Source organism: Enhydra lutris, unplaced genomic scaffold, assembly GCF_002288905.1.
Source record: "Enhydra lutris kenyoni isolate GAN:26980312 unplaced genomic scaffold, ASM228890v2 scaffoldscaffold13, whole genome shotgun sequence".
In the NCBI taxonomy this organism is placed as follows: Eukaryota; Metazoa; Chordata; class Mammalia; order Carnivora; family Mustelidae; genus Enhydra; species Enhydra lutris.
Window position 1 is genome coordinate 18499487 of NW_019154097.1, and position 26028 is coordinate 18525514.

At 43.4% G+C, this 26028-nt stretch overlaps 1 protein-coding gene and 1 pseudogene across 3 annotated transcripts; one reads left to right on the forward strand and one right to left on the reverse strand.

The window, feature by feature from the left end:
- Window positions 1–553: 553 nt before the first annotated feature.
- LOC111146228 (prostaglandin reductase 1) lies at window positions 554–23861 on the reverse strand. 3 transcript variants are annotated; one of them, XM_022501683.1, is made up of 10 exons: window positions 23517–23861; window positions 21514–21629; window positions 19863–19908; window positions 19045–19101; window positions 14321–14488; window positions 12470–12587; window positions 11604–11759; window positions 8939–9047; window positions 4678–4796; window positions 554–1011 (listed from the first exon to the last, which is right to left on the reverse strand). In XM_022501683.1, the coding sequence occupies exons 2-10, from the start codon at window positions 21617–21619 to the stop codon at window positions 901–903; spliced, it is 990 nt and encodes a 329-aa protein (XP_022357391.1). In that variant the 5' UTR covers window positions 21620–21629; window positions 23517–23861; the 3' UTR covers window positions 554–900. The 3 variants fall into 3 exon arrangements, with proteins under 3 accessions (XP_022357391.1, XP_022357393.1, XP_022357392.1); XM_022501685.1 differs by lacking the exon at window positions 23517–23861 and adding an exon at window positions 22597–23192; XM_022501684.1 differs by lacking the exon at window positions 23517–23861 and adding an exon at window positions 22338–22373.
- LOC111146230 lies at window positions 17120–17687 on the forward strand (annotated as a pseudogene).
- Window positions 23862–26028: the final 2167 nt, after the last annotated feature.

Here is a 26028-nt window from a genome sequence, read left to right on the forward strand (position 1 = left end):
GAATTTAAAAAGCACAAAATGTTATATAGTGTGAAGTTTCTTTCTTATCCCTGCCCTTCAGGCACTCCTCAGTTCTCTTCCCTGGAGACAAATTGTATCAAAACTTATTGATACATACCTATGGAACAATAAATCCCTTCCTTGGTGTGATGTTATTAGACTCAGCTGCCTTGAGACCACCATACATTAGCAATGATTATTTCTTCTCATGTAATAAGCAATGAGGGTGGTAACTTTATGACTTCACTAATTTCTACAGGAAGGTAGCTAACACTTACTGTGTCCCTAATACAGGCTATGCATTATGTAGGTGTTTGTGTTTTGTTTTGAAGATTTTTTAATTTTTTATTTTAGAGAGACAGTGTGTATGCAGTGAGGGGAAAGGGATCAAAGGAGAGGGAGAGAATCTGAAGCAGACTTCCCACTGACCTTGGAGCCTGGCACAGAAATCAGTCCTACAACCCTGAGATCATGACCTGAGCTGAAATCAAGAGTCAGTTGTTTAACGGGCTGAGCCACCCAGGTACCCCTATGCTGGTGTTTTAAATAAATTTGTAATACGTATATAAAGCTGATGATACTATCCTCACTTTACAGATCAGGGAAAAAAAAAAAAAATCAGAACTCCAAAGTCACAGAAGCAGTAAACTTTTGGACTCCAAACCATTAGTTTGCACCATAAGCCAGAAGGAACAGTAATAGGGAGTGAGGTGATTGGCCATTATTCACTGTGAAATTTTCACTCTTTATTCCAATTACATACCAGTTAAATGTGTTTTATCAGGTAGATCAAACTCATCACAATGACTGTTTCTTAGATAATGAAGGTAATACACATTTTTACTAAATGGTTAAAAAGAAATTAATCATCCAAATGCTAGATTCCATGTGTCATTTTGTTCATGCTTTCACTATTGTTTTTCCCAAATTATCTCCTTTCAGCATTCCCATAAATGCAGCTGGCATGTTTTCAAATCCTTCAGTGATGTATTCGTGGTATTGGATTTTACCCTGTATCAGAACGACAACAAATATAACAGATTAATTTCATATTCTAAATGATACTCATCTCATCATAGCAGCAAATTAATCAGGTACACTATGGGAAACCTGGAAATCTAGGATGGAGGCTCTGTCCCCCCATGAACTTATAATCGATCTTGGGGCATGATCCACAAAGTACAAATAAAACTTTGATAATAGGTATTAGATCACAGCATAATAATAGGAGAAGTGTCACAGGAAGTGAACAAGCAATTTCTAAGTAAATTATATGGGAAAGTTTAATAAGGTAATGATCTCAGAGGAGATGGAAGAAGATGGAAAAAGGGGCCCCCTTGCAGGATATTATCTGCTTTAATCCTTCCGGTTGCTTCATGATGTAGCGTCATTGCCTCTTTGATCCCTGAAGAGGCTGAGCCTGTTCGGCAAATGTAAATACCATGGTAGTGTAATAGTCTGCCCTCACATCCAGCCCAGATTCTTTCAATATATGTTGAATATTCATTTAGGAGTGTGGGAGGGAAGGGTTCATTTAGTGAGGATTTATTTTTCTTTCTACTACAAGGCAGTCTACTAAGTGGAATTAATTTACATTTTCAAGGTTTTTTTTTAAAGGGGCCTTATGTGGAGACCGGAGTTACTTACTTACTTACTTTCCTAATATACTGACATCACTTACTTTCCTAATATATTCCAGTGATGGCTCAGCACCCGGTATGGATTTACAGAGGGACTGTTTGCCTGGTGGTTGGTTGTGCAACTAATATGTATGGGAGCTGGGATTTGAACCCTTGACTAGAAAGCCCCAGCTTTTTCCTGTTCTTAAAGAGGCAAAGAACCTGGAAAGGGGTTAAAAGCTGTAACCCAAAGTTTAAAAGTTCAAAGTAGAGGATGAATACTAATATAAAAGTGTTAATAATATGGTAAATTAAGGTACAGCATACAGGGGGGCGCCTGGGTGGCTCAATGTGTTAAAGCCTCTGCCTTCGGCTCAGGTCATGATCCCAGAGTCCTGGGATCGAGCCCTGCATCGGGCTCTCTGCTCAGCAGGGAGCCTGTTTCCTCCCCTCTCTCTGCCTGCCTCTCTGCCTACCTGTGATCTCTGTCAAAAAAAAAAAAAAAAAGGTACAGCATACAGGGCCTATGGAAACTCTTTGTACTAACTTTGTGATTTTTCTTTTTTCTTTTTTTAAGATTTTATTTATTTATTTGACAGAGACACAGTGAGAGATAGAGAGAGAGAGAGAGAGAGAGCACAAGCAGGGGATGAGGCAGAGGGAGAAGCAGATTCCCCACTGAGCAGGGAGCCCAATTTGGGGCTCGATCCCAGGACCCTGAGATCATGACCTGAGCCAAAGGCAGCCACTTAACGACTGAGCCACCCAGGCACCCCCTAACTTTGTGATTTTTCTGTAAATTGAAAACGATTCTAAAAGAAAAGTGTATTTTTCAGAAGGGGAAGTGATGAGGAAAAAAAAAATAAGAGAGAAATTAGGCCAGTTTACTAGTTACTGAAAACAAAACTGTCATTAGGTCCACTCTGTCAGAAGGAGGCATGCAGGACCCCAGCACAGTGCCTTCGTGTCGTCAGCTGTGACTGAGGGAGGGACAGATCAGATTTCACCAACAGGGACAAAGAGGCTCCACACTGGGAACTTAAAAATCATTCAGCTCTTCTCAGCTTCCTGGAAAGAGCCCAGCTCAGCACTCCAAGTGCTGGACTGGGAAAAGCACCAAGCTCCGTGGCTGCCAGAAGAGCAATCTTTTGCTCTGGATTGGGAAATGATGATCAAGCCAGGAGCTTAGAAGTGTGATACCGCTTCCCCTCTAACACTAAAATGATGGCCCTTGGTTGCTATGCAGTGTTCTGAATAACCATGTGGTGTACGGTGGGACAGTATCACAGCACGGGACAAGGGGATAGGCTTCTCCTGTGGATCTGAGGCCGTGGCCCTAAGAAGACACCAACCGAGGGCCTGGAAGACCACGGCACGATTATATACATCTCCGGATGTATTCGACAATGCACGAATGTTACTGCCTTTGTGGAGGTTACATTCTCACCACAGGGAGACGGGCGACAAATATGCATGAATTATAGAATACATTATGTTAAAAGGTGATCATTGCTATGGGTAAAAGCAAGATAAGGAGGATCAAGAATGAAGGGGGATTGCAGGCACGCCTGTGTGGCTCCGTCGGTTAAGCAACAGACTTTTGGTTTCTGCTCAGGTCATGATCTCAAGGTTGTGATCTCAGGGTCATGGGATCGAGCCCCTCAGTGGATTCTGTGCTGAGTGTACAATCTGCTTGTCCTCCCCCCACCCACCCTGGCTTGCAAGCACACACACTCACATGCATGCTCTCTCCCCCAAAATAAATAAATTTTTAAAAATGAGGGGGGATTGCAATTTAAAATAGGGCCATTTTAAAAGTTGCCTCATTCAGCAGGTAGATTTTAACAAAGTCCTACAGGGAATGAGCGAATTAAGGAAGCAGTTACAGAGGGACAGAGGGAGGTGGGGAGGGATTGGGCAGAGTGAGCAAGGGGGTGAACGCTAAGAAGTAAAATTGCAGAGGTAATGAAGGTCAGATCATGTATAGCCTTGTAGGTTTTATTCTATATGAAATGGGGAGTTTTGCAGAGATCTGAGCTGAAGAATGACATGGTTTGATTTGTGCTTTAAAAGGTCACTCTGGCAGCTGTGTTGGGAATTGTCTGTTGGGACATAAAGTCAGGAGATCACCCAGAGGCTCCTGCAACACCCAGGCTAGAACAGATGACGGCCTGGACATGGGTGGAAGTAGCGGAGGTGGAACAGCTGGCCAGATTCTGCGGGTATCTTGAAGATTGAGCCACCAGAATTTGCTGACAGGGGAGGTGTGGGTAGGAGAGAAAGAAAGGAATCAAAGAGATGATTTCAAGGTTTTTAGATTGAGCAACTAGGAGGATAGAATTGCTGTAACTGACATGGTGAGATCTGTATACGGAATGGGTCTGGCAGGAAAGATCAAGACATATTTAGTTTTTGACGTGTTGAGTCAAAGATGTGTATTACTCATACGCGTGCAGCTGCTGCTGAGCGGCCAAGAGTCCGGGGCAGAGCCCCAGGCTGGAGACAGACGTTCAGGAGCCGTCAGCATCTGGAGGATATTTAAGGCCAAGAGCCAGGCTGAGCTACGTAAGGGATAGGTAGACTGTGGGTAGAGAAGAAAAGAAGCCCAGTGAACCCAGTCCCATCCCTTGGGACACTCTGTTATTCATTTGTAGAGCAGGAAAGGAGCTGGCAGAGGAGGAGATCCTCTGAGAAGGACAAATCTTCGAGGAAAACCGAGAGCCCAGGGAAGAAAGTGTACTGAGGAGAGCGTGATCACCTCTGTCAAATGCTCGCCACAGCCACAGGATGTGAACCACTGTCCCTTGCAGTTCACAGCATGACGACATCGTCAGCCTTGACAAAGGCAATCTGGTAGAATGGCAAGAGGGTACAAGCCTGATATGTGGGTTTAAGAAAGAATGGACAGAGAGGAACTGTGGACAGTGAGTGTAAACAACTCTCTCTGGGATTTTATTCTAAAAGGGGGAGCAGGGAGATGCACCTGTATTCGCTGTGGAGGTGAAACCTATAGTGTGGAGAGGAAATGGGCTCTTGTGTGCAATGGGGGGACAGTTACCTCCATGACCCACTGCAGCAAGTCTTTTAGAGCCTTCTGGCGGATCTCTCCTTGCCAGCGGGTGACGATGAACCCTTCCATGCGGAGCTCCTGATAGATTATGTTCTCTGGGGGTGGGCCTGTGAATGGGAGGACACATTTAGGTGACAGGGTCCAGGGAGGTGGCCGTGGCAAAAACACAAGCAGTACAAGTCACGTCACTGTTCTAGATTTCTCCACTCGTTTCTGATCCATGGGGCTCTCCATAAATCAACCTGGCCTCTGAGGCATGCAGAATCACAGTCCCCAAAGATGGCTGTGAATTTCTTGCCTTGCGTGGCAAAAGGGACTGTGCAGGTATGATCAGGTTAAGAGCCTTTAGCTGAAGAGATTATTGGGTATTACTCAGTGGGCCCATTATAATCACGAAGGTCCCTGTAAAGGAGGCAGAAAAGTCAGAAGTAGGAAAAAATGTGCAATGCTGGAAACACAGATCAGAGTAAGTAAGAGAGAGAGGGAGAGATACTGGGAGACTCTGTGCTGTGGGCTTTGTGGATGGAGGAAGGGACCACAAGCCAGGGAATGCAGCAGCCTCTAGAAGCTGGAAAAGGCAAGTTAACAGCCAGTTGAGCCTTCAGAAAGAATTCAGCCCTACTGACCCATTGTAGACTTTTGATCCCCAGAACTATAAGACAATAAATCTGTGTTGTTGCTAGCCACTAAACTTGAGATAATTTGTCACAGCAGCAATCGGACTGATACACACTCAGAGCCCTTACACAGGCCAGACAGCCAGCGGATGTTCAGCCTTCACCTGCTAGGGGCAAGACCCACCAAAAATGTCCCGAACAGTTCTATGGAAAAGAAAGAGGTCCTGAAGGTAACCTGTGGAAATATTTCTGTGCTACTCAGGCATAAATACCCTGATAGTCCCGATACTTCACATGTTCTTTTCTTTATGACTTACTGCACTCATTCTATGGCATAGCCCTGTCTCTTGTTCTCTTCTCAAGGCAGATATAAAAAAGCTATTGAGAGAGCCAAGAGAGAACAGATCAAGAGGCTCAGTGATTCTACCTGTCCTGGGCCTCATCATTTTGGGATACCAAGAGTCGGCCCAAACAGCGGTCTCGCAATTTGGTGTGTATGAGAATCACATGGAGAGCTCGTGGAAAGAGGACTCTGGCTGCTCCCCCAATTTCTGATTGTGGATATGGAGTGGATCCCAAGAATCTATATTTCTATAGTTCTCAGGAGAGGATGATGCTGTTGATCCTGGGCCCACACTTTGAGAACCACCAGCCTAGAAAAAGCCCTAGGCTACCGGGCAGCCTATTAAGAAGGTAGTACACTTCTGTGTGTGAGAGAAAAGGTTGTGTTGTTGTCTGGCTTGTTTTCCCAAGGATCTGAAGGGACCGGAAACCGAGGGAATGACCCCTGAGCATAGTGTGAAAAGTTCCAGGAACTCAGGTGAAAATGCCCAGGAAGAAGAGCCAAGGTGACTGGCAGAATTTTTTTGTGACATCCTTGTGACTGAGTGACTGGCATCACTCAGGCTGAAGGTTCCCACTCAGTACTTTGAAGAAAGTCACAGGAGCAGCAAGAAAAATGGGGCTTTTTCCTAAATCAAAAGAAACTGTTGCAAGATGAGACATGAGGGTGACACAGGAGAGTGGCACGTCCAGACGCTAGGTTCCTCTGGCACAAAGAGGGCTTCTTCAGAAGACCCACAGCAACCATATTTCTTTTTAGGTTAGGGATTGGAATCCTTATTTCCTCATCTTGGAAGGGGATGAAATACTATTTCTGGGCTTATCCACCCTGATGGGAATACGGTTTCTTTATTGGGATCAATAAGAATACGGCATTTTAACACAGAGGCAGGGAGGGAAAAATAAAACAAGATGAAATCAGAGAGGGAGACAAACCATAAGAGACAAACTGAAGGTTGCTGCAGGGGAGGGGGGTGGCGGGATGAGGTAACTGGGTGATGTGCATTAAAGGGGGGCACTTGATGGAATGAGCACTGGATATTATATACAACTGATGAATCACAGAAACTAATACACTATATGTTAATTAATTGAATTTAAATTTTAAAAAGTTGAGGCACCTGGATGACTCAGTTGACTATCTGCCTTTAGCTCAGGTCATGATCTCAGGGTTCTGGGACTGAGCCCCACGTTGGGCTCCCTGCTCAGCGGGAGTCTGCCTCTCCCTCTCCCTCTGCTTCCTCCCCGCCAACTCATGCTCTGTCTCTGAAATAAATAAAATCTTAAAAAATAAAACAAAATATAGTTAAAACCCATCAAAGAAAAAAAAAAGAATGTGGCACTTTAATGTGGCATTAAAGCTGGGAAATAATTAATTACCCCTGAGCTATCCTAACAGTGAAATATGTCAGAATTTCTGGAGATCAGAGGCAGGGCAGAATCTCGTCTAAAATGGATGGACAAGGCCAGCTGATGTCTCAAAGACCTATCTGAGCAGCTGAACTTCCAAACCCTAATTGCTAAAAAGACTAGATCAAGTTACTGGACCCAAAATATTTGGCTGTACCTAATTGGACTACGGTCAAGAAAATGCATCCTGGAGCTTTGCTCAATGGGCAGGCAGAAGATTTCCCATGATTCTAGCTTAGCATCCGTTAGGAAAATACAGGGGAAAAAGTCCCTGACAATAAGACTGCCAAATGTACCTGGAGTCTTCTTAGAGAAGGTAGTGTCTTTGATTTTTCACAACCAAGAGGGAATCTACAAGCTGTCCTTTCTCAGCCCCTTCCAGTCTCGCTCACTTGTCTCAATGTGGTTGTGGGGTTGTTGACTAGCTGGGCTCTAGGGTTTCATTCCCATAAGCGAAACCCATCACGGAATGAACACTCAATTTATTTATGGCTATCCTCCCAGATCCCGATGACACTCTCCAAGATTCCTTTTTGCTCTTTTTTCTCCTTTTTTTGGACCACAGATAAATCTGTAATCTCACGAACAGCACAGAGATGTGGCAGTCTTGAGGGACGCCTGCGTGGCTCAGTCTATTGAGTGACTGACTCTTGGTTTCCACTCAGGTCTTGATCTCAGTGCTGTGGGATCAGGCCCCATGTTAGCTTGGGGTCTGCTTGAGATTCTCTCCCTCAGCCTCTTCTCCTCCCCTGCACTGGCTCCCTCTCTCTCTAAAATAAAGTTTAAAAAACAAAACAAAAGAAAAGAATCTCAAAAAATAAAAAAGAATTGTAGAGATTTTGTAGAATTTTGTAGAGAGAAGGACTCTGTATGAGGAGTTCAGAAGACCTGTCTTTTAGTCTCTTGCTGATAGGATTTAAAAAGCGTCTGGTCGGGGCACCTGGTTGGCACAGTGGGTTAAGCCTCTGCCTTCGGCTCAGGTCATGATCTCAGGGTCCTGGGATGGAGCCCCGCATTGGGCTCTCTGCTCAGCGGGGAGCCTGCTTCCCCTTCTCTCTCTCTGCCTGCCTCTCTGCCTGCTTATAATCTCTATCAAGTAAATAAATAAAATCTTTAAAAAAAAAAAAAAGCCTCTGGTCCTCTTGTCATTCATCTCCCCACCCACGGAGTAAGAGGCCTGTATCATGTCTCTCAGAGAAGCAGGATTTAAGGAATACAGTTCTCTAGTTGATACTGCTTTTGGATCTCTGTGGTATGGAGGGGAGGGGGCGGTGTCTGCATAGGAGAGTGGAGAAGTGGGGGACAGAGGCACAGCAGAAACAAAACAAGGACAATCCAGGAACAGAGGGGAAATGCACACTCCTTTCCCTCTCATTGGAAATGGTCAGTTTGGGGGAGCCAGTGTGTCCTGCTGCTCTAGGAACCACCACCACTACCATCGGAAGGAAATGAAAGCTCATTGTTCCCTTCACCCATCAAGTCATCCTCCCCCCAACCCCATACCTCCCCAGCAACGTCTCAAGTATCCTGCAGAACCCTTACACTGCACCAGCCAGACCAAGGTGTTCTGTTTCCAAACCAAATCATGGTTTCCTTTTTACAACTTTGCCCAAAACAATAGGTAAAAAACTAAAACTTTTAAAAATTATCAACATGCTTCTATATTTTTAGATTCTGTTATTTCTCAATATCAAAATATGATACAAGCTATTTAGTACAAATATATGAAATTACATAGTTTTAGTTTAATAAACACTATTTCATCAAGAATATCAGGAAGGCTTTTTAACATTTTGATAGTCACTGGCCTATAGCACATCCGTGAATCTTCTCCTTGTCCCGTCTTTCTACCTCTGTGATCACGTGCACGAGCTCATTACCTGGGGGAAGCGGGCGAGTACTATTGTATGTAGAGATGGCCCCACATATAGCAACTCTTCCAAATTTCTTCATCTGGGGAATAACAATGTTTGAAAACTCTCCACCTACCTACACAGACAGGATGAAAACAAAACCCATGTTAAATAATCTAAACACTAGAAGACTCGGGAGAAGTCACATCCATCATTTCACAAAATTTATTCTAGAATTAAAAAAAAAAAAACCTGATTGAGTTAGCACAGCAGTGCAGAAAATTGCAGTTGGAAAAAGACAGGAGAGGCTGGGCATTTCTATTTGTAGGAACATACCATATATAACTTATATGTTTTATTTTATTATTTTATTATTTATTTGGAGTTCTCTGATCAGTTCAGTAATCTCATTGCCCCTATTGAAGAGCATGGAAAAAATACTCAAAAGCCACATCAAGGACAAAGCTGGAGGACTCACACTTTCCAATTTCAAAACTTACTTCAAAGCTGTACCAAGCAAGACAGTGTGGGCACAGACATATAGATCAACAGAACTAACTTGAGAGTCCAGAAATAAACCCTTACTTTATGGTTCATTGATTTTTGACAAGAGGGCCAAAACAATGTAATAGGAGGAAAAAATAGTCTTTTCAACACATGGTGTAGAATAACTGGATATGGAAAAGAATGAAATCAGACCCCTTCTTACACAATACACAAAAATTAACTTAAAATGTATCATGGACCCAAATATAAGGGCTAACACCATAAAACTCTTAGAAAAAAAGAAAAAAAAATAGGAGTAAATCTTTGTGACCTTGGATAAGGCAAGGCCTTTTTAGACATGACACCAAATGCCCAACCAACAAAAGGAGAAATAAATCGGCCTTCATCAAAATTTAAAACTTTTGTGTTTCAAAGGACACCATCAAGAAAGTGAAAGAAAAGCAAAAAAGAAAGTGAAAAACAACTCATAGAACATATGAGTTGGAGAAAAGAATTGCAAACCAGAGCCAATCCTCCTTATTAGTATATTCCGTATTTGAGAATGGGATTACTTGCTAACATTTATTTATAACCCGGAAATCAACACTCACAGAGCTTGCCTAATCATTTGGAGACAAGCCTAGAGCCGCGGAAGAGACACAAAGTTCCCAGGCAAGGTCAACAAAGGCCAAGGCTCTGTCTTCTTTTGTCAGCTCTCCCAGAGATTACTGGGGAAGGAAAGCAGTAGAGGGCTGTGCAGAGTGGATAAAAAAGCTCCAGCTCTGGGGCTGGTTAGATGGAGTGTGAATCCCAAATATGGGATGAACTTGTGGGGCAGCCTCAGGTAAGCTTCTTACCACTTCTGAACCTCCTTTTCTCTTTTGAAAAATAAAGAAAGGGGCACCTGGGTGGCTCAGTCGTTAAGCATCTGCTTTTGGCTTAGGTCATGATCCCAGAGTCCGGGGATTGAGCCCAGCATTGGGCTCCCTGCTCAGCGGGAAGCCTGCTTCTCCCTCTCTCACTCCCCCTGCTTGTGTTTCCTCTCTCCCCATCTCTGTCAAAAAAACAAAATCTTTTTAAAAAGGAAAAGAAAAATAAAGAAAATAGAAGCTTGTAGGGAAGAACTGTTTTTAGTATTTAAGATGATAATCAAGTTGAAATATGTACATAAATGTACATACTTCCCCTAGAAGCAATGGTTCAGGGTTTGTGGTGCTTGATAGAATATAACTACCAGGAATATTGAGAATTGACTATGTCTGATAAGGGACTTATCAGAGCTTTTATAAAGAACTCTTAAAACTCAACCAACAACCCAATTGAAAAATGGGCAAGAGATCTGAATCTCTCCAAATCTCTCCAATATCTCCAAAGATATACAAATGGACAATAAGCACATGAAAAGCCATCCAGTATCATTAGCAATTAGGGAAGTGAAAATCAAAACCACAGTGAAATTCTACTTCAAACCCACAAGGATAGCCATAATAAAAATCATAGATAATAAGTGTTGATGAGGATGTAGGGAAATTGGAACCCTCATACACTGCTGGCGAGAATGTAAAATAGTGCAGCCATTTTGCAAAATTGCTTGTCAGTTCCTCAAAATGTTAAATATGGAGGTGCCACATGACCCAATAATTCCATGTATAGGTATATACCCAAGAAAAATGAAAACATATATCCACACAAAAACTTGATCAGGAATGTTCATAGCAACATTAAGCATAATAGCCAAAAAGCAAAAATTACTCAGCTGCTCATCAATCGATGGATGGATAAATAAAATACAGTATATCCAGGCAATGGAATATTATGTGGTCATAAAAAAAAAAAGGAATGAAGCCCTGAGACACATTACAACATGGATAAAACTTGAAGACATGCTAATGTATAGTGTAAGAAGCTAGTCACAAAAGACCACTTCTGGGGGCGAATGGGGAGTGACTGTGATGAGTATAGCATCATCATTCTGGGATAATGAAATGTTCTAAAACTGATTGTAGTGATGATCGTACAATTCTGTGAATGTACTAAAAACCACTAGGTTCAAAGCTTAAAAATCGGTAAATTATTGTCTCAATACACCTGTTCTTTTAAAGGCATATGTACTCTCTTTACATATTTTAGGTGGGAACTCTAAAAGCATATTCTTTTGTATAGTAGTTTGTTAGTAAATAAGATATTAAGTCCAGTTTGTACTCACGTTATCAAAGTAACAATCATAACCATCAGGAGAGGCTTTTTTCAAAGTTTCTTCTAAAGACTCTACTGTTTTGTAGTTAAAGGCAACATCATATCCAAGCTTTTTAAGGTAGGCAACCTTTTCATCAGACCCTGCTGCTCCAACAACTTTGCAGCCCTAAATGGGGAGGGAAAAATGGAAACCATTTATAAGTCAAAAGCATGGACCAACCCCCCTCCTAGCTAGTACAGTCAGGTTCCCCAATAACACCCTAAGTGCTGAGCCTTATATATGAAGATGACCATATGGGCCAATAGGTCTATAGGTGAAATTAGTCCTTGAATCAGCCTACAACCCAACTTGTAACTTCTGCTTGCCTCTGACCAATCAGTAGATTCCAGTCTCTGTGGTTATGTGGTTTACAGCTCGTTTTAAGTTGTTGGCTTGACAACCTTTATATTTGACTCTCTTGTTTCTTTATTTTTGGTCTTCTCTTGCAGTTACTTGCATGCTATCTTTTGGTACAGTGGTCCTTTAGACTATAATCTGGGCTCAGTTCTGGGACTCTCAGGCCCTTTGTCAGCCCTCCCAGTGACTGCCCCCTTGTTCTTTGATTTGGGCTAAAGCATTGGACTAGATCCTGTCTAATCATAGAGGAACTAGAGAACATTCTGAAAAGCACTTTCAGGATGAGACTAGAGACTGTATTGTTACAGAGAGTAGCTCTTCAGAAATCTCTCATATTCTGAATCTATCTTCAACTTCTAAACAAGACCCACTCCACTGAATTCTGTGAGACTGGGGAAGGTCTACTCTGTTCACTATTGTGTTCTCATTGCACACTGTGGGTGTTGAGTAAATGTTTGGCACTTGAAGAAGCCACTTACCTTGAGCTTAGCTATCTGCCCCACCACAGAGCCCACCGCTCCTGCCGCTGCATTAACCATCACTGTTTCTCCACCCTTCACACCACAGATGTCAAGTAGACCAAAATAGGCTGTTAGCCTGAGGAAAGGAAATTAAAGATATGTGGATAGATTTGTTGCTTTCCCTTATAACTCATTCAGATACATCCTGATGGCCTTCTCGACAGCCCAGTGCTGTGGGTCCAAGTAAAAGACAAAAAAAAAAAACAAAACCCACAGGAAATGAATATTACTGGCCACAAATGGTCCATCTCCTCCTTAGGAATAAAGATGATGGGAACTAGAGAAGAAATGGAGACTTGGATGGAAAGAGGCTGCACCTGTCAATCCCTAGGTCAAGTCTCAGAAGCAAGAGAAGATCCACTCGAGGGCTCCTAGAACAGTGTGTCCTAGAACGTGTGTGTCCTAGGGAGAGGGCGAACTTCGTGAGCAAAGCCTCCATGTCATCAATAGGACAGACAGAATGGTATGCGGTGTCTAGGCACAAGGGGGTCCTGGAGAGACACCAGGAGTTTTCCATGGCTCCTAAGTGGGATGGAAGAACTTGTGCCATTTCCCCATCTCATCCCAAAGGGGATGTCAAAGTTAGCTTGCAAAGAAAGAACTACGGGGTCTACAGAAATGCAGCTCAGACAGTACTGACAAATACTGGGTGAAGAATCCACTAGCTTGGATGGCCAGCCTGGAAGGCAATGTGGCAGAGGACTCAGTGGGAAAAGGAGACTGGTGTAAGACTAAGACAGATCAAGTTCAAGAAGTTGTTGTCTCCCTTCTCCTGACACAGAATCTGTGTTAGTCCTTGGAGCTTTGCATCCACCTTAGGGATAGGAAAAAAAGGAAATCCCGAGTTTTAAACCTGAACAATGTGAACAATCACTGAATTTATTATGTTTTTGCACCCCTGAGTCTGAGCCAATGAAATCTGTATCCACTATGGTGATTGTTAAGCCGCTTGCAAAATTTCAGACAAATTCATGTAAAGTTATTTCCATACAAAACAGAAATTATACGTCTGCCTCTGAATATATCTGGGGACCCACTAGGGTTGGAAATTGAAGGTGAGGCAGCGAAATGCACAGAAATCTGCACTTTTTCTGAGGCCCCAAAAGCTAATATTCCCACAGTGTTTTTTGAAAGTCAGATGGAGTACCACCAGCCTCAGAATCAACTGGAGTTTTATGAAAAATTTGGATTCCCAAGCCCCACCTCAGACCCACTGATTCAGAAATGCTGGAACATGAACACCTGGATTTTATACGACCAGGTGATTCTTATGAATCAACAGAACCACCGTCCCAATGAACGCTGAAGCCAGAGTGTGCTGGACAAGTTAGCGTAACCTCAAATACAAAGCAGAAGGTGCATTTTCTGATTATGTCGTTCCACCCATGACAATCAGTACCCCTCCCATCCCAATTTCCATTCTAGAAAATTCTAAAATCAGCTCTCAGTTAGACATATTGACCCAAGATACACAAGGCCTTTCCCAAACATCACACCCTTCTAAAAATGGAAAAGAGGTAAGATGAAGTCAACAGAAAAGGAATCTTAGAGGGAAAATTAAAGGCACACTTTGGTCTAAGGGGGACTTCAATAAATAACAGATTGGAGAGCAAAACACACGAACATCTCCAGCTTAGCAGAGAACAGAGGTCCAATGAAGGAAGCAACACAAACGCTGGGGGAATGTTAAATCTCTGGAGCCTGGAGAGCCGCAAGACACCCTATGTGCTGACCACATTCTGAACAAACTATTTTAGAAAACCAGAATGTCATGTTTTTAAACAAATGAAATAAACCCATGAAACTCACCCTGTCATGCCCACTGCTCCCAGAGCCAAAGACACTGGGATGGTGTCCGGCCACTCTGTGGGTAGCTTTTCCAGATCTTTCCCATCAGAAATAGAGTGCGTCGTCCAACCTGAACGAGCCACTACCAGAGCGCCTGCTGGGAAGGCTGAGTTTTTACTTTCCACAACTCTGCAAGATAAAGCACATTACGACATGGGAAACCTCTTTCAAGGGAGTTGGAATGCTGCATGGGTGGTTTCCTAAAAGGGCACTAAAGTTAATAATCCATGATTAAATATCCCACCACATCTCTCCATTGTAATTCCTCGCCGCTGGTTCCTCTGCCTCCTTGAGAGAAAATATGGGCCATTAGAGAGGAACTCTCTGAACTGGTTCCACATCTGTCCCAGTCCTCACCCACTTCTCTCTAAGAGGCATGTATCCTTGGGCTCAAGGTGCCCTGGACACCAGCCTCTTCTGTTCTTCAGGGGCCGCCCTCCATCCCTAGCCCCTCCTCTTTCCCGAATCTATAGCACTGTCCTCTCCAGCGCAGCCTTTCAGCCCTGCTACTCCACTAGGGTCACAACAACTTCTGATTGCAAAATCCAGTGGACACTCCTCATTCATTATCTGATTTTACCCTTCTACTGTATTCAACACTCTGGGCTACCCAGACTCTTCCTCATTGGTTTCCATAATATTGACTTCACTGGGATTTTTGCCTCCCCCTCTAAGCTGCTTCTTTTTAGTCTCATCTGCGGACTCTCTTTCTCCCACCTTCTCCTGCCGTTACCATTTTTTACTGTCTCCCCCAACCCCCGATCATGAAGCTATGTAACACATTTATTTTAAGAAAATTTGATATATGAAATAAAAATATCGGTTCTATAGAGGGTATCATGCTTAGCGAAATAAGTCAATCAAAGAAAGACAACTATCATATGATCTCCCTGATATGAGGAAGTGGAGATGCAACATGGGGGGTTAAGGGGGTAGGAGAAGAATAAATGAAACAAGATGGGATTGGGAGGGAGACAAACCATAAGTGACTCTTAATCTCACAAAACAAACTGAAGGTTGCTGGGGGGAGGGGGGTTGGAAGAGGGGGTGGGGTTATGGACATTGGGGAGGGTATGTGCTATGGTGAGTGCTGTGAAGTGTGTAAACCTGGCAATTCACAGACCTGTACCCCTGGGGATAAAAATATATGTTTATAAAAAATAAAAAATTAAAAAATATATCGGTTCTAATCCCACAATACAAAGATAACTGCTAATATTCTGGGGTGTGTTACGGCAATCTTAATGATATATTTTGAAATGTATATTATGAGAATGCAAACTGGTGCAGCCACTGCGGACAAAGTTATGGAGAGTTCTCAAAAAATTAAAAATAGAACATATGATCCAGTAATTCCACTACTGGGTATTTGCCCCAAGAATATGAAAACACTAATTCAAAAAGATACAATTTTTGAATCACTATATTGTATATCTGAAATGAATAATACTGTATGTTAATTATACTGGATTTTAAAAAACCAAATAAATGCATTTTTAAATGTATATTATATGATTTATATAATTGAAATCACTTTGTTTTGCAACCCAGTTTTTCTTTCCCAATATTACATTAGTATATATGACTTACACTTATGTTAGTAAGAATCCTTTAAAAACAAATGAATTTAGGGGCACCTGGGTGGCTCGGTCTGTGAAGCATCTGACTCTTTATTTCACCTTAGGTTTGTGAGATCAAACCCCATATTGGGCTCCATCCTGGGTGCAAAGCCTGCTTCATATTCTCTCGAGCAGGGGCGCCTGGGTGGCTCAGTGGGTTAAAGCCTCTGCCTTCGGCTCAGGTCATGATCCCGGGCTCCTGGGATGGAGCCCCACGTTGGGCTCTCTGCTCAGTGGGGAGCCTGCTTCCCCCTCTCTCTCTGCCTGCCTCTCTGCCTATTTGTGTTCTCTCTCTGTCAACTAAATAAAAAAATAAAATCTTAAAAAAAAAATATTCTCTCGAGCAGATTTCCTGCTGAGGGCAGAGCCATATTGGGGGTGGGGGGGCTCGATCCCATGATCCTCAGATCACAACCTATACCAAAACCAAGAGTAAGATGCTCCAAGAGTCAGACACTCCACCAACTGGGCCACCCAGGTGCCCCCACATAAAAATTTTAAACTATGATTGGACATGGGAGAAAGATAAAAATAAAGACCTAAATATTTGCAACACTAATATTCCTAACACGTAAGAAGATCTCACGAATCACTGTAAGAGATGAAAAGACCTAAAGGAATAAAGGAAAGGACATAAAGATATTCACAGAAGAAAACTGATAAATTACCAAAAAAGTCAACATTCCTAATAATGAAAGAAATGGAAGTTAAACGGAAACATCAATGTGACTTCACCTCAGATTGCCAAGATGATAAGCAATAGGCATATAGGTATGAGGAAATAAGTTCTTTAATATGCTATTGGAGGGAGATTCATACAATCTTTTCAAAGAGCAATTTGACGTCAAAACTTCAAATTAAAAATGTGTTTCTCGGGGTGCCTGGGTGGCTCAGAGGGTTAAGCCTCTGCCTTCGGCTCGCGTCATGGTCTCAGGGTCCTGGGATCGAGCCCCGCTTTCTGCTCAGCAGGGAGCCTGTTTCCCCCTTTCTCTCTGCCTGTCTCTTTGCCTACTTGTGATCTCTCTCTGTGTGTCAAATAAATAGATAAAATCTTTAAAAAAAAATCTTTAAAAAAAATTAAAAAAAAAATGTGTTTCTTTCAGGTTGGTGATTCCAGAAGAAACAAGAGTAAGGTGTGAACATGGGGAAGCAAAAGAAATCAAGAAAGCATGAGTCCATGAAGGAAATGCTTAGTCTCTGAGATCAGAGGCTTAAGGAGAAGGTTAGATTAAAACCTGAAAAGAAAGATCCCAAGTCCCCCCAAATTCTTCCTGCTTATTTTTCCAGGATAACACCCAGCTGGGCCTACCATACCACATCCCGGTTGATACCAACTTCATCAACTTTTCCATTAAAGTCAAACTTGACTTAGTACAATCAATGATGGTCTGTCTGTATGCTAAGTGTATCCCTTGTATAACTGACTGTGTAATGGATGAAACTGAGAAACTGGGGCAAAAGTATTGAGTACTTCTAAGGACTGCCAAGGATCCAAGATTTGAATGGTTACCATGCACACACAAAGGAATCTAGGCAGATGCCTGCTTAGTACAGAGAGGAACTGAGAACAAGTGTTATATTGTGGCTACAGTTGACCAGGACCTTAAAGGAAGGATCCAGAAGATCCCTGGAGTTCCCATCATGTACATTTCTAACATAGGTACAACACTGAACAGATGCTAGAAAATAATGGAGCCCTTTGGTTCTAATTCTTAAAAGATGGAGTTCTTCTGCCTTCCTTTAGCAACTTTTTCTGTTGCCAGTTCGTATTAACAATATGCTATAGCATGAATTACTCTTCTTACCCATTTGCTCTGTTACGAGCTGAGTATGGTTAAATACACTCACTTTTTGATGTCATTTTGAAATCGATATTTTATATCATTTTAAATATTGTTGCATCTTTTTATAAATTAGATGATTGCACATTCAAAAAAAAAAGGGCATATCTCAGGCATCTTGGTGGCAAGGTTGGTTAAGCATCTGATGGGGTTTAGGCTCAATCATGATCTCAGGGTGCTGAGATTGAACCCTGCACTGGGCTCTGTGCTCAGCATGGAGTCTTCTTAAGACTTTCTCCCTCTTCCTCTGCCCCTTCCCAAACGTGTGCGCTCTCTCTCTCTAAAATAATAAATAAATAAATAAATAAATAAATAAATAAATATGCATCTCCTTTGACCTATAGTTTATACTTCTGGGAATTTAATGTGAAGCAATATTCATCCAAGTAGGCAGAGAATACACAGACATACACATAAAGAGGCATACATGTTCCTTGTAGAACTATTTGTGATAGAAAAAACTGGAAACAGTTGCTACCAGGAGCAGATTAGTTACACAGCAGATAACAATGGGATAAATTTGCAGCCATTAAGGGATGCCTGGGTGGCTCAGTTGGTTGAGCGTCTAAGTTCAGTTCAGGTTGTGATTCTGGAGTCCTAGGTTTGAACCCTGTGTCAGGCTCCCTGCTCAGTGGGGAGTTTGCTTCTCCCTCTGTGCCTCCCCCCTCCATGTGTGCTCTGTCTCTCTCAAATAAATAAAATCTTTGGGAGGAAAAAAAAGATTGATTTAAAAAAAATTGCAGCCATTAAAAGGTAGGTAGCATATTTACATATTATCAAAAAGATATCCATAACATATTAAGTGAGAAAAAGCAATTTATTGAAGGGCATATAATCCCATTATTTAAGAAAAATTATAAATACTAGTTGGTGTACTAAACAATTTTTGAAATAATAATACATTAACAACAGTCTCCTCTAAGTTTCAGCTGGTGAGGGATCTTCCGGTTTCCATGATACTAATTTTTGATTTACTCGAATTTTTGCAATAATTGTAAGTTGGACAATTATAATTTTTTAAGTAATTTTTAAGTAGCGATGGTAATTTCACGGGCTTCCCTTCATCCCAATTAGTCAGGAAAGGGGCAAGGTTTCCCAAGCTGCTTCCAAGATCAGTGAGTGAATCACATGGGCTCAAGAAATTATAGGGATGATAGACAGAATCAGACCCAGAAGGAGGTAAAGGAGAGACATATTTCTCAGACATGGAGACACAAAGAAATACCTGGCCACTTGCTGCCCCATCATCACATCACCCTCCTTCAATTTTTTGGATGCCACTCTGAAAAAAAAAAACCATTTTTAATACCTAAAGACTTCTTGGGAAATGGCATCTGGGTGGCTCAGTGGGCTGCATTTCTGACTCTTGATTTTGGCAGGGGAATTGGTTGGTATTGCAGGAGAATTGATTGGAAAGGCTTACAAATTGGAATCATCACACAATCCTACTAACCACTCAAAAAGGGATGTTAGTTAACATTTGGAAACATTTTTTTTTTTTTACCTTAGATTTGAATCTCTATTGATCAGCTCTGAAAACAATTATTTTAAAGAATGATGACTACATTATATACCAATAAGCAAAATTACTGAGAAGTTAGTGACACATAAATGCTTTTATTCCCTCCCTTCCCTGAGTTGTTTACTAGGTACACATATTTGATTAAATTAAAAGAATACAGTTAAATGGAAGGCAAAAAAAGCTTATTTTAGTCTTACCATTTTCCTCTACCCAAATTAGTTGTCAGTAGTGAAATGGACAAATTGGATTTGGGTTTCTTTAGTGTTTTACTTTTTCGGGAACAGTGAGAGGCAAATTGTGCATATTAAGATAGGAAATGGTGGTCAAAGAGAGGGGCCAAGGGAATCTCTCATCAAACTTCTCAAACCTTTGCTGGCAAAGATGAGCATCCATGAATCTTATCACTGATATTATACTGGGACAACAGGGGGAATGACAATCAGTTGGATATTTTAAAAGATGGACTATTTCAAAACAGGGTCCAAAGCACAACACGTATCTTTTTAGGAGGAAAATCATACCTCATATAAGGATCCACAGTAAGGAACAAAGTTTCCAGCAGGACCTCTATAAAATAAAGCATTCCACAGGCAATTAGAAACTCAATGCTTGATACCTTCGTTGACTTTGGCATTCTACGTAAACAGTCAAAATAAACATTCTAAATAAGATCGTCTTTCTGCTTCACGGTTGCCCTTCTGTGCTTGCTATTGAAGAGACAAGCGGCGTCCAGCCCAAACCATCATCAACCTTACCATCACCATCATCATCATATGATTTTCTCAGAACTCACTCCATGCTTTACATGGATTATTTCATATGATATTTCCAACTATTACTGTTTCCATTTCATTTAGGCTTAGATTAAGGAACTTGGTCAGGGCCACATTTATAATCACTATGTTCCCGTGCTCCCATAATGTTTCACTGACAGCCCCTGTTAGGACTAAAGAATATAGATTTTGCTGGAGTGACCCTCATGCACACATTCTCTGGAATTTTGAATCTGGGTCCTGGCTATCTATCCCAACTTAGATGGGACTGAACTTGACCATGCTATTTGATTGCATGCCCCTTTCTCCAAGCCTGCCTACCTGCCTGTAAATACCCCTTATTGTCTGCTCTACTATATTAATCTCCAAGCATGCTATGTGCTACTGTTTCTCTCCCCTAGATTTCTTTAGGGGTTTGCCTTGTCCTTCCACTTCCCCCAACGGGATGGGAGACTCCTCAGTGAAGGATGAGAGTTTTTCCCTCCTGTCTGTGCACAGGATAATCTGAGCTCTGCACATGGCTGTTAGGCTCTACTTACCCCACTTGCTTACCCCATCACCAGGCTTACCAGGACAGAAAGGAAATCCTCCCTAGCGTTTGTTGAAGTCACAGACAATGTAACATTTCAATTATGAAAGAAATCAGAGGGATCCTCCTCCCACATGACATCAAGGCTTCAAACAGAAAACCTTGAGAAAATCTCTGTGGCAGATTGCAAAATTGTCACAAAGATGTCCCATCGCTGTGTGGGACCTCCTTGCCATCCTCCCATCAAGAAGTCTATGTCTCGGGACACCTGGGTGGCTCAGTCGGTTTTAAGTGGCTGCCTTTGGCTCAGGTCATGATCCCAGCGTCATGGGATCGAGTCCCACATCGGGCTCCTTGCAGGGAGCCTGCTTCTCCCTCTGCCTCTCCTTGCCACTCTGTCTGCCTGTGCTCTCTCTCTTTCTGACAAATAAATAAAGTCTTAAAAAAATTCACTCTTTGAATTTGGACATGGCTATGTGACTTGCTTTGCATAGCAGCAAACATGATATAAGTAGAGGCTTGAAATGTACTTGCTAACACCGGGTGCTCTAGATCAGTGGGACCACTGAGAAGACAGAGCTCACAGCCGGCTAGAAGCCAGCCTGCTAGAAAGGCCACCCAGAGGCCTCAGGCACACACATCTGCAGAAAGCTTGCTAACCACCAGACAAATGAGTGAGGTCCAACCTCGGTTAAACGGTTAGCCCAGATGAAACCTACAGAGTTACCACCAACTTAATCCAGCCCAAATTGCCAACCCACAGAACTGTGAGCCAAAACATGTCGTCTGATGTCACTAAATGTCAAGGTACTTTATTATGCAGCAAAGGCTCACTGATACAGTCTTTTCCAGCTCAAATCTGTCACTTACCTCCATTTTTTAAGGATGGGAGTTCAACTGTCTTTAACTCGAAGTTGCTGTGAGTAGGGCTGCCTTCAAAGTGCTTCTTCAGGGTCCAGCTCTTAGCACGAACCATCCTGAAGTTTCTGGAACACAGTCAACACACAGCCGACTACCAGGACGTGACTGGATTCTTATGACTTCCCAGCCCCTGCCCTGAAGCCCGGCAGCAGAATCCATTCATCGCCTGCTTCTCTCCAGGACCATTTAACGCCAACCACATTTATTAAGTATTTACTACATTTCTGTTACTGTGCTGAGCACTTCGGACGCATCATCTCATTTTACCCCCATAAATTCCCTTTCAGATAGGCATTATTATCACGGCCAGTGGAGAGAGCACGAATGAGGAAACCGAGGCTTCCTCAGAAATCTCCAAGACAGGGGCAAACTGTTAAAACTGACACATTCTTCCCAGCCACCGCTGGGGTTGCCTTAGGGCACTGGACAGCTCCGCGGCGGGCAAACACTCCGCTCCTCGCCTCACAGACAGCGAATCCTGAGAAAGAGCGTCAAACGCCAGAAGCGAACGGAAGTGGGCCCGCGTCGTTCAGAGGGAGACACCACCAAGGCCACCAGTCTCAGCCTCCGGACGCCACGGCGTGGCGCTGCCGCTCCGCTCCGGGGCGAGGTGACTCTGCCACCAAATAGGAAATCCGGGGTCTACGCTCGCCTCCACAGGAAACCGGAGAGATGATTCAGGCGGCCCTAGAGCTTTGGGATCGGGACGTGTTGCTTGGACGGATCTCCCCCGTGTCCCCCGGGAGCCGCCCCTTCCCCACGTGTGTGCCTACCTCTAGCGGACGGGTCTGCGGTCGCTATTTCCGCGGTCCCGCCGCAGAGTAAGCAGGGAAGAGTTAGGGGTCCCCGGAACAAAGAAAACTGAGGCGGAGCTTTCCCGCCGCAGGAGAAGTCATTTCTGGCCGTCAGCTCTTTCTGCGATCCGCGCCCTACCGATCCCGCTTGCGTGTTCGCGTTCCAAGGGACTGCAAGAACCTCAGTAGTTTCGGATTTTATGGAAACTGAGGGAACGCAAAAACGAATGGTCTTCACCTGGCCGGAAATTAGCCCAACCAAATCGGACGCAGCGTATCGATGGCAAAACTCCCAGCGCTGTTTCAAAAGCAAAGACTGATCTCACATGGGCTGAAGAACATGGGCTGTCTGAGCGCGCAAACTCCGGGCGAACTGGATCAGAGGGCTGATGATGCCGACCCTTGCTGGCTGTCAAGACTTGAGTCAGTCAGGACCTGGACTCCCTGGATTTCGGACGACCTTTGCCCCAGTTCCACACTGAACTTTCTTTTGCCCAGCCCCCCTCATGAATATGCATGTTGGGCGCGGGTAACAGCAGCGCCCTGGATCCTTTTGCTTTGCAAAGGGAGCGTTCCCGGCAGTGAATCCGCAGCCCCGCTCTTCTACAGGTCTCTTTTCCCAAAAAGGCAGCCATGTGCGAATTCTGACCTCGCTGCAAGTTCAGAAGTCGTCCTCCGCCCCCCTCGAAAGGATGTGGCCTCAGAGGCAGCCGAAGTTCAGGGACAGTCCCACCCACCAAAGGAGGGTGTCCGGGTGCAGTGCCCTCAGGCACACTCGCCCTTGGCTCCCACCTCCTTTCCCGCACACGCCCGTCTCCACTAACCAAATTCCGACCCCTTTCTTTCGTCTCCTTTCACAATGGTCCCAGTTTTGCAGTCCCTCAAGTTTCTTGGCCAGCCGCCGCCCTGGCTAAGGCAGCTTTGCCATGCACCCAAATGGAGACAGGCCGTGCGCTTCGTTCCAGCTTGTCTCCAAACCCTCCAAGAACAAGGAGGGGCCCGTGGGCATCGATCGGGACATCTGGCTTTCCCTTTCCTCGTAGTGCAAGACTCAGAAGTTATTAAGCAAGAGAGGGAGAACAACGCGCAAACGTTCCATGATAGGGAATTCTAGGAACTCAGCAGGAAAAAAAGAGCGGGGCGGAGATGTTTACTTACCCAAGTCCGCAGGTTCCACTTCCCAGACAGAGAATGTGGTTGGGGTTGTGCAGCAGAGCGCCCACCGACTGAATTTAAGGCAGTCTGGGAGAAGGCGGGGCTTCCCCCAAGGGCGGAGCTGCTCCTGCAAGTCTGTGCATGTTTGTGTGCGTGTGTGTGTAGGAGTGTGCTTCCAATAGCAAAGGTCTCCATCGGAGCCCTGCCCAGATGGAACTGTACTTGCAACAGTTCCTAACTGGGAACTGGGTGCAAAGCTGGTGTGCAGGAGAACCAGCCGCAGCCTTCCCCGCTCAGGCAGGAAGGAGACAAATGCAGGATCCCCGAGCAGAGGGCAGAGTTTTTTACTTTTTATTTATTTATTTATTTATTAGAAAGAGAGAGAGAGAATGGGGGAAGGGCAGAGAGAGGGAGAGAGAGAATCTCAAGCAGACTTCCCACTGAGTTCTGATCCAGCCAGGGATCAGAACCTAATGTATTATCAGATTGTTTTCCAAAAATAGCAGTTTACATTCCTACCATCAGTGTTGGTGAGTTTCTGTTACCTAAAGCTAACATCAAAACTGGTATTATTGTTGTATTCACTTTTTGCCAATTTGATCAGTGCAAATGAATTTAAGCCCCCCAAAGGATGAGATCTGGCTTTATTCAGATTTGTACCCTTGCACCTACCTGTATCATTTAGAATGGGTTTTTTGTTTGGGGTTTTTTTTGGGGGGGGTGGTTTGCACGTTACATAAGACTCATATTGGCTTAAAAAATAAGAGAGATTTACTGGTTCATGTGACTGGAAGTAGGATGGGCTTCAGGTCTGGTCTGAATCAAGATCTGGCATATTTTATCCTTATTACACTGCTTTCTGGGCATCAGAAAGGCTTGCTTCCCTCAGAGTGACACAGTGGCTGCAGTAGCTCTACAGACCTAAAGGAAAGAAAAATAACCATGTCACAAAATTCCTAGCAAGACTCCTCCACCTTTCGTTGGTTGAAATGTTTCTAAACCAATCAGGGGCCAATTAAAGACTGAAAAGCTTGGGCCTGGGTTACCTAAACTAGTCAATGTCATCAGGGGTCAGATTCCTCTCTTCTCTTTGCTAGGCTTTCAGTTAACAAGGCACTGAGTCAAAGATTCAGAACTCCAAGAGACAGACTTCTCAGCTTTCAACATAAAATAGTAACATAAAATTTAGTGATAATCAGATGTTAGGTGTGCAGTATTATCAGCTTTGCAGGAAAGTTGGTTTGTTTGGTGACTTGAAAAGCTTTCAACAAAGGGGGCACCTGGGTGGCTCAGTGGGTTAAGCTTCTGCCTTCTGCTCAGGCCCTGATTCTAGGGTCCTGGGATTGAGCCCCACATCGGGCTCTCTGCTCAGCAGGGAGCCTGCCTCCCCTTCTCTCTCTGCCTGCCTTGCTGCCTATGTGATCTCTGTCTGTCAAATAAATAAATAAAATCTTTAAAAAAAAAAAAAGCTTTCAACAGAAGAGCTGAAAGAAATCTGGGTGTCTCTGAGAATGTCTATTGGTTGTTATAGCTGCATAACAAATTACTATTGGTTGGATAGCTTAAACAACAGAAATTTAAGTTTCTTACAGTTATGGAAGCTGGATGTCCAGATCAAAGTATTGGCCAGTTTGGCTTCTCCTGAGCCCATGCTTCTTGGCTTGCTGATGGCCACCTTCTTTTTGTGTTCTCACAGGGTTTTTCTCTGCGCATGTACATGCTTGGTGTATCTCTTTTCTTTAAGCCCCACCTAACAGTCTCCATTGAATTTCGTCATCTTTTTGAAGGTCCTGTCTCCAAATACAATCACAGATTGGAGCGCACCCATTTATGACCTTATTTAACTTCAGTTACCTCTCTAAAGCTCTGCGTGGATGACTCAGTTGGTTAAGCATCTGCCTTTGGCTCAGGTCATGAATCCCAGTCCCTGGGATTGGTCTCCCTGCTCAGCAAGGAGCTTGCTTCTTTTTTCCCTCTGCTCATGCTCTCTCTCTCTCTCAAATAAATAAAATTTTTTTAAAGAAATAATTGTATCAGACACTAGCCAAATGGATAGGAGGATGGGAAGAGGGACTAAGAGGGGAAACCAGGATGAGAGAGTGACATTCCAAGACATTCAGTATATTTGTATATCCAAAATAACATTACCAATAGTTGTTTACAGAGATCCCATAAGTGTGACCTTTCCTAAAGTTCTTCTTACCTGCAAGAGGAACCCATCTCACCTATATTGGAAGATAAAATGAACAGTGAAAAGGACAGGGCTTTGAGCATGTTAACTCGAATTCAAATCAACCCTCCTACTGATTAACTCTGTGATCTCTAATTGATTTCACTTCTTGAACTTCAGATCCCTTAGGCTCTGAGGAAGATAATTAAAAATTTACTTTCCTGGACTGTTGTGAGACTTAGAAGTTAGCTACTAAGGGCTCCTAGTTGGTGCTGCACTGCATTGTGTTGTGGGAAGAGGCATAATTGTTCTCTCTCCAAATGTAGTATCTTACATGTATTAAGG

Coding starts and splice junctions, on each gene's coding strand:
- LOC111146228 (XM_022501683.1), bottom strand. CDS start 21,619: ATGGTTCGTGCTAAGAGCTGGACCCTGAAGAAGCACTTTGAAGGCAGC. Junction 12,588..14,320: donor GGAGCAGTGGGCATGACAGG/GTGAGTTTCATG, acceptor TCCTTTCCTCAG/GCTAACAGCCTATTTTGGTC. Junction 4,797..8,938: donor TACTCGCCCGCTTCCCCCAG/GTAATGAGCTCG, acceptor TCCCATTCACAG/GCCCACCCCCAGAGAACATA.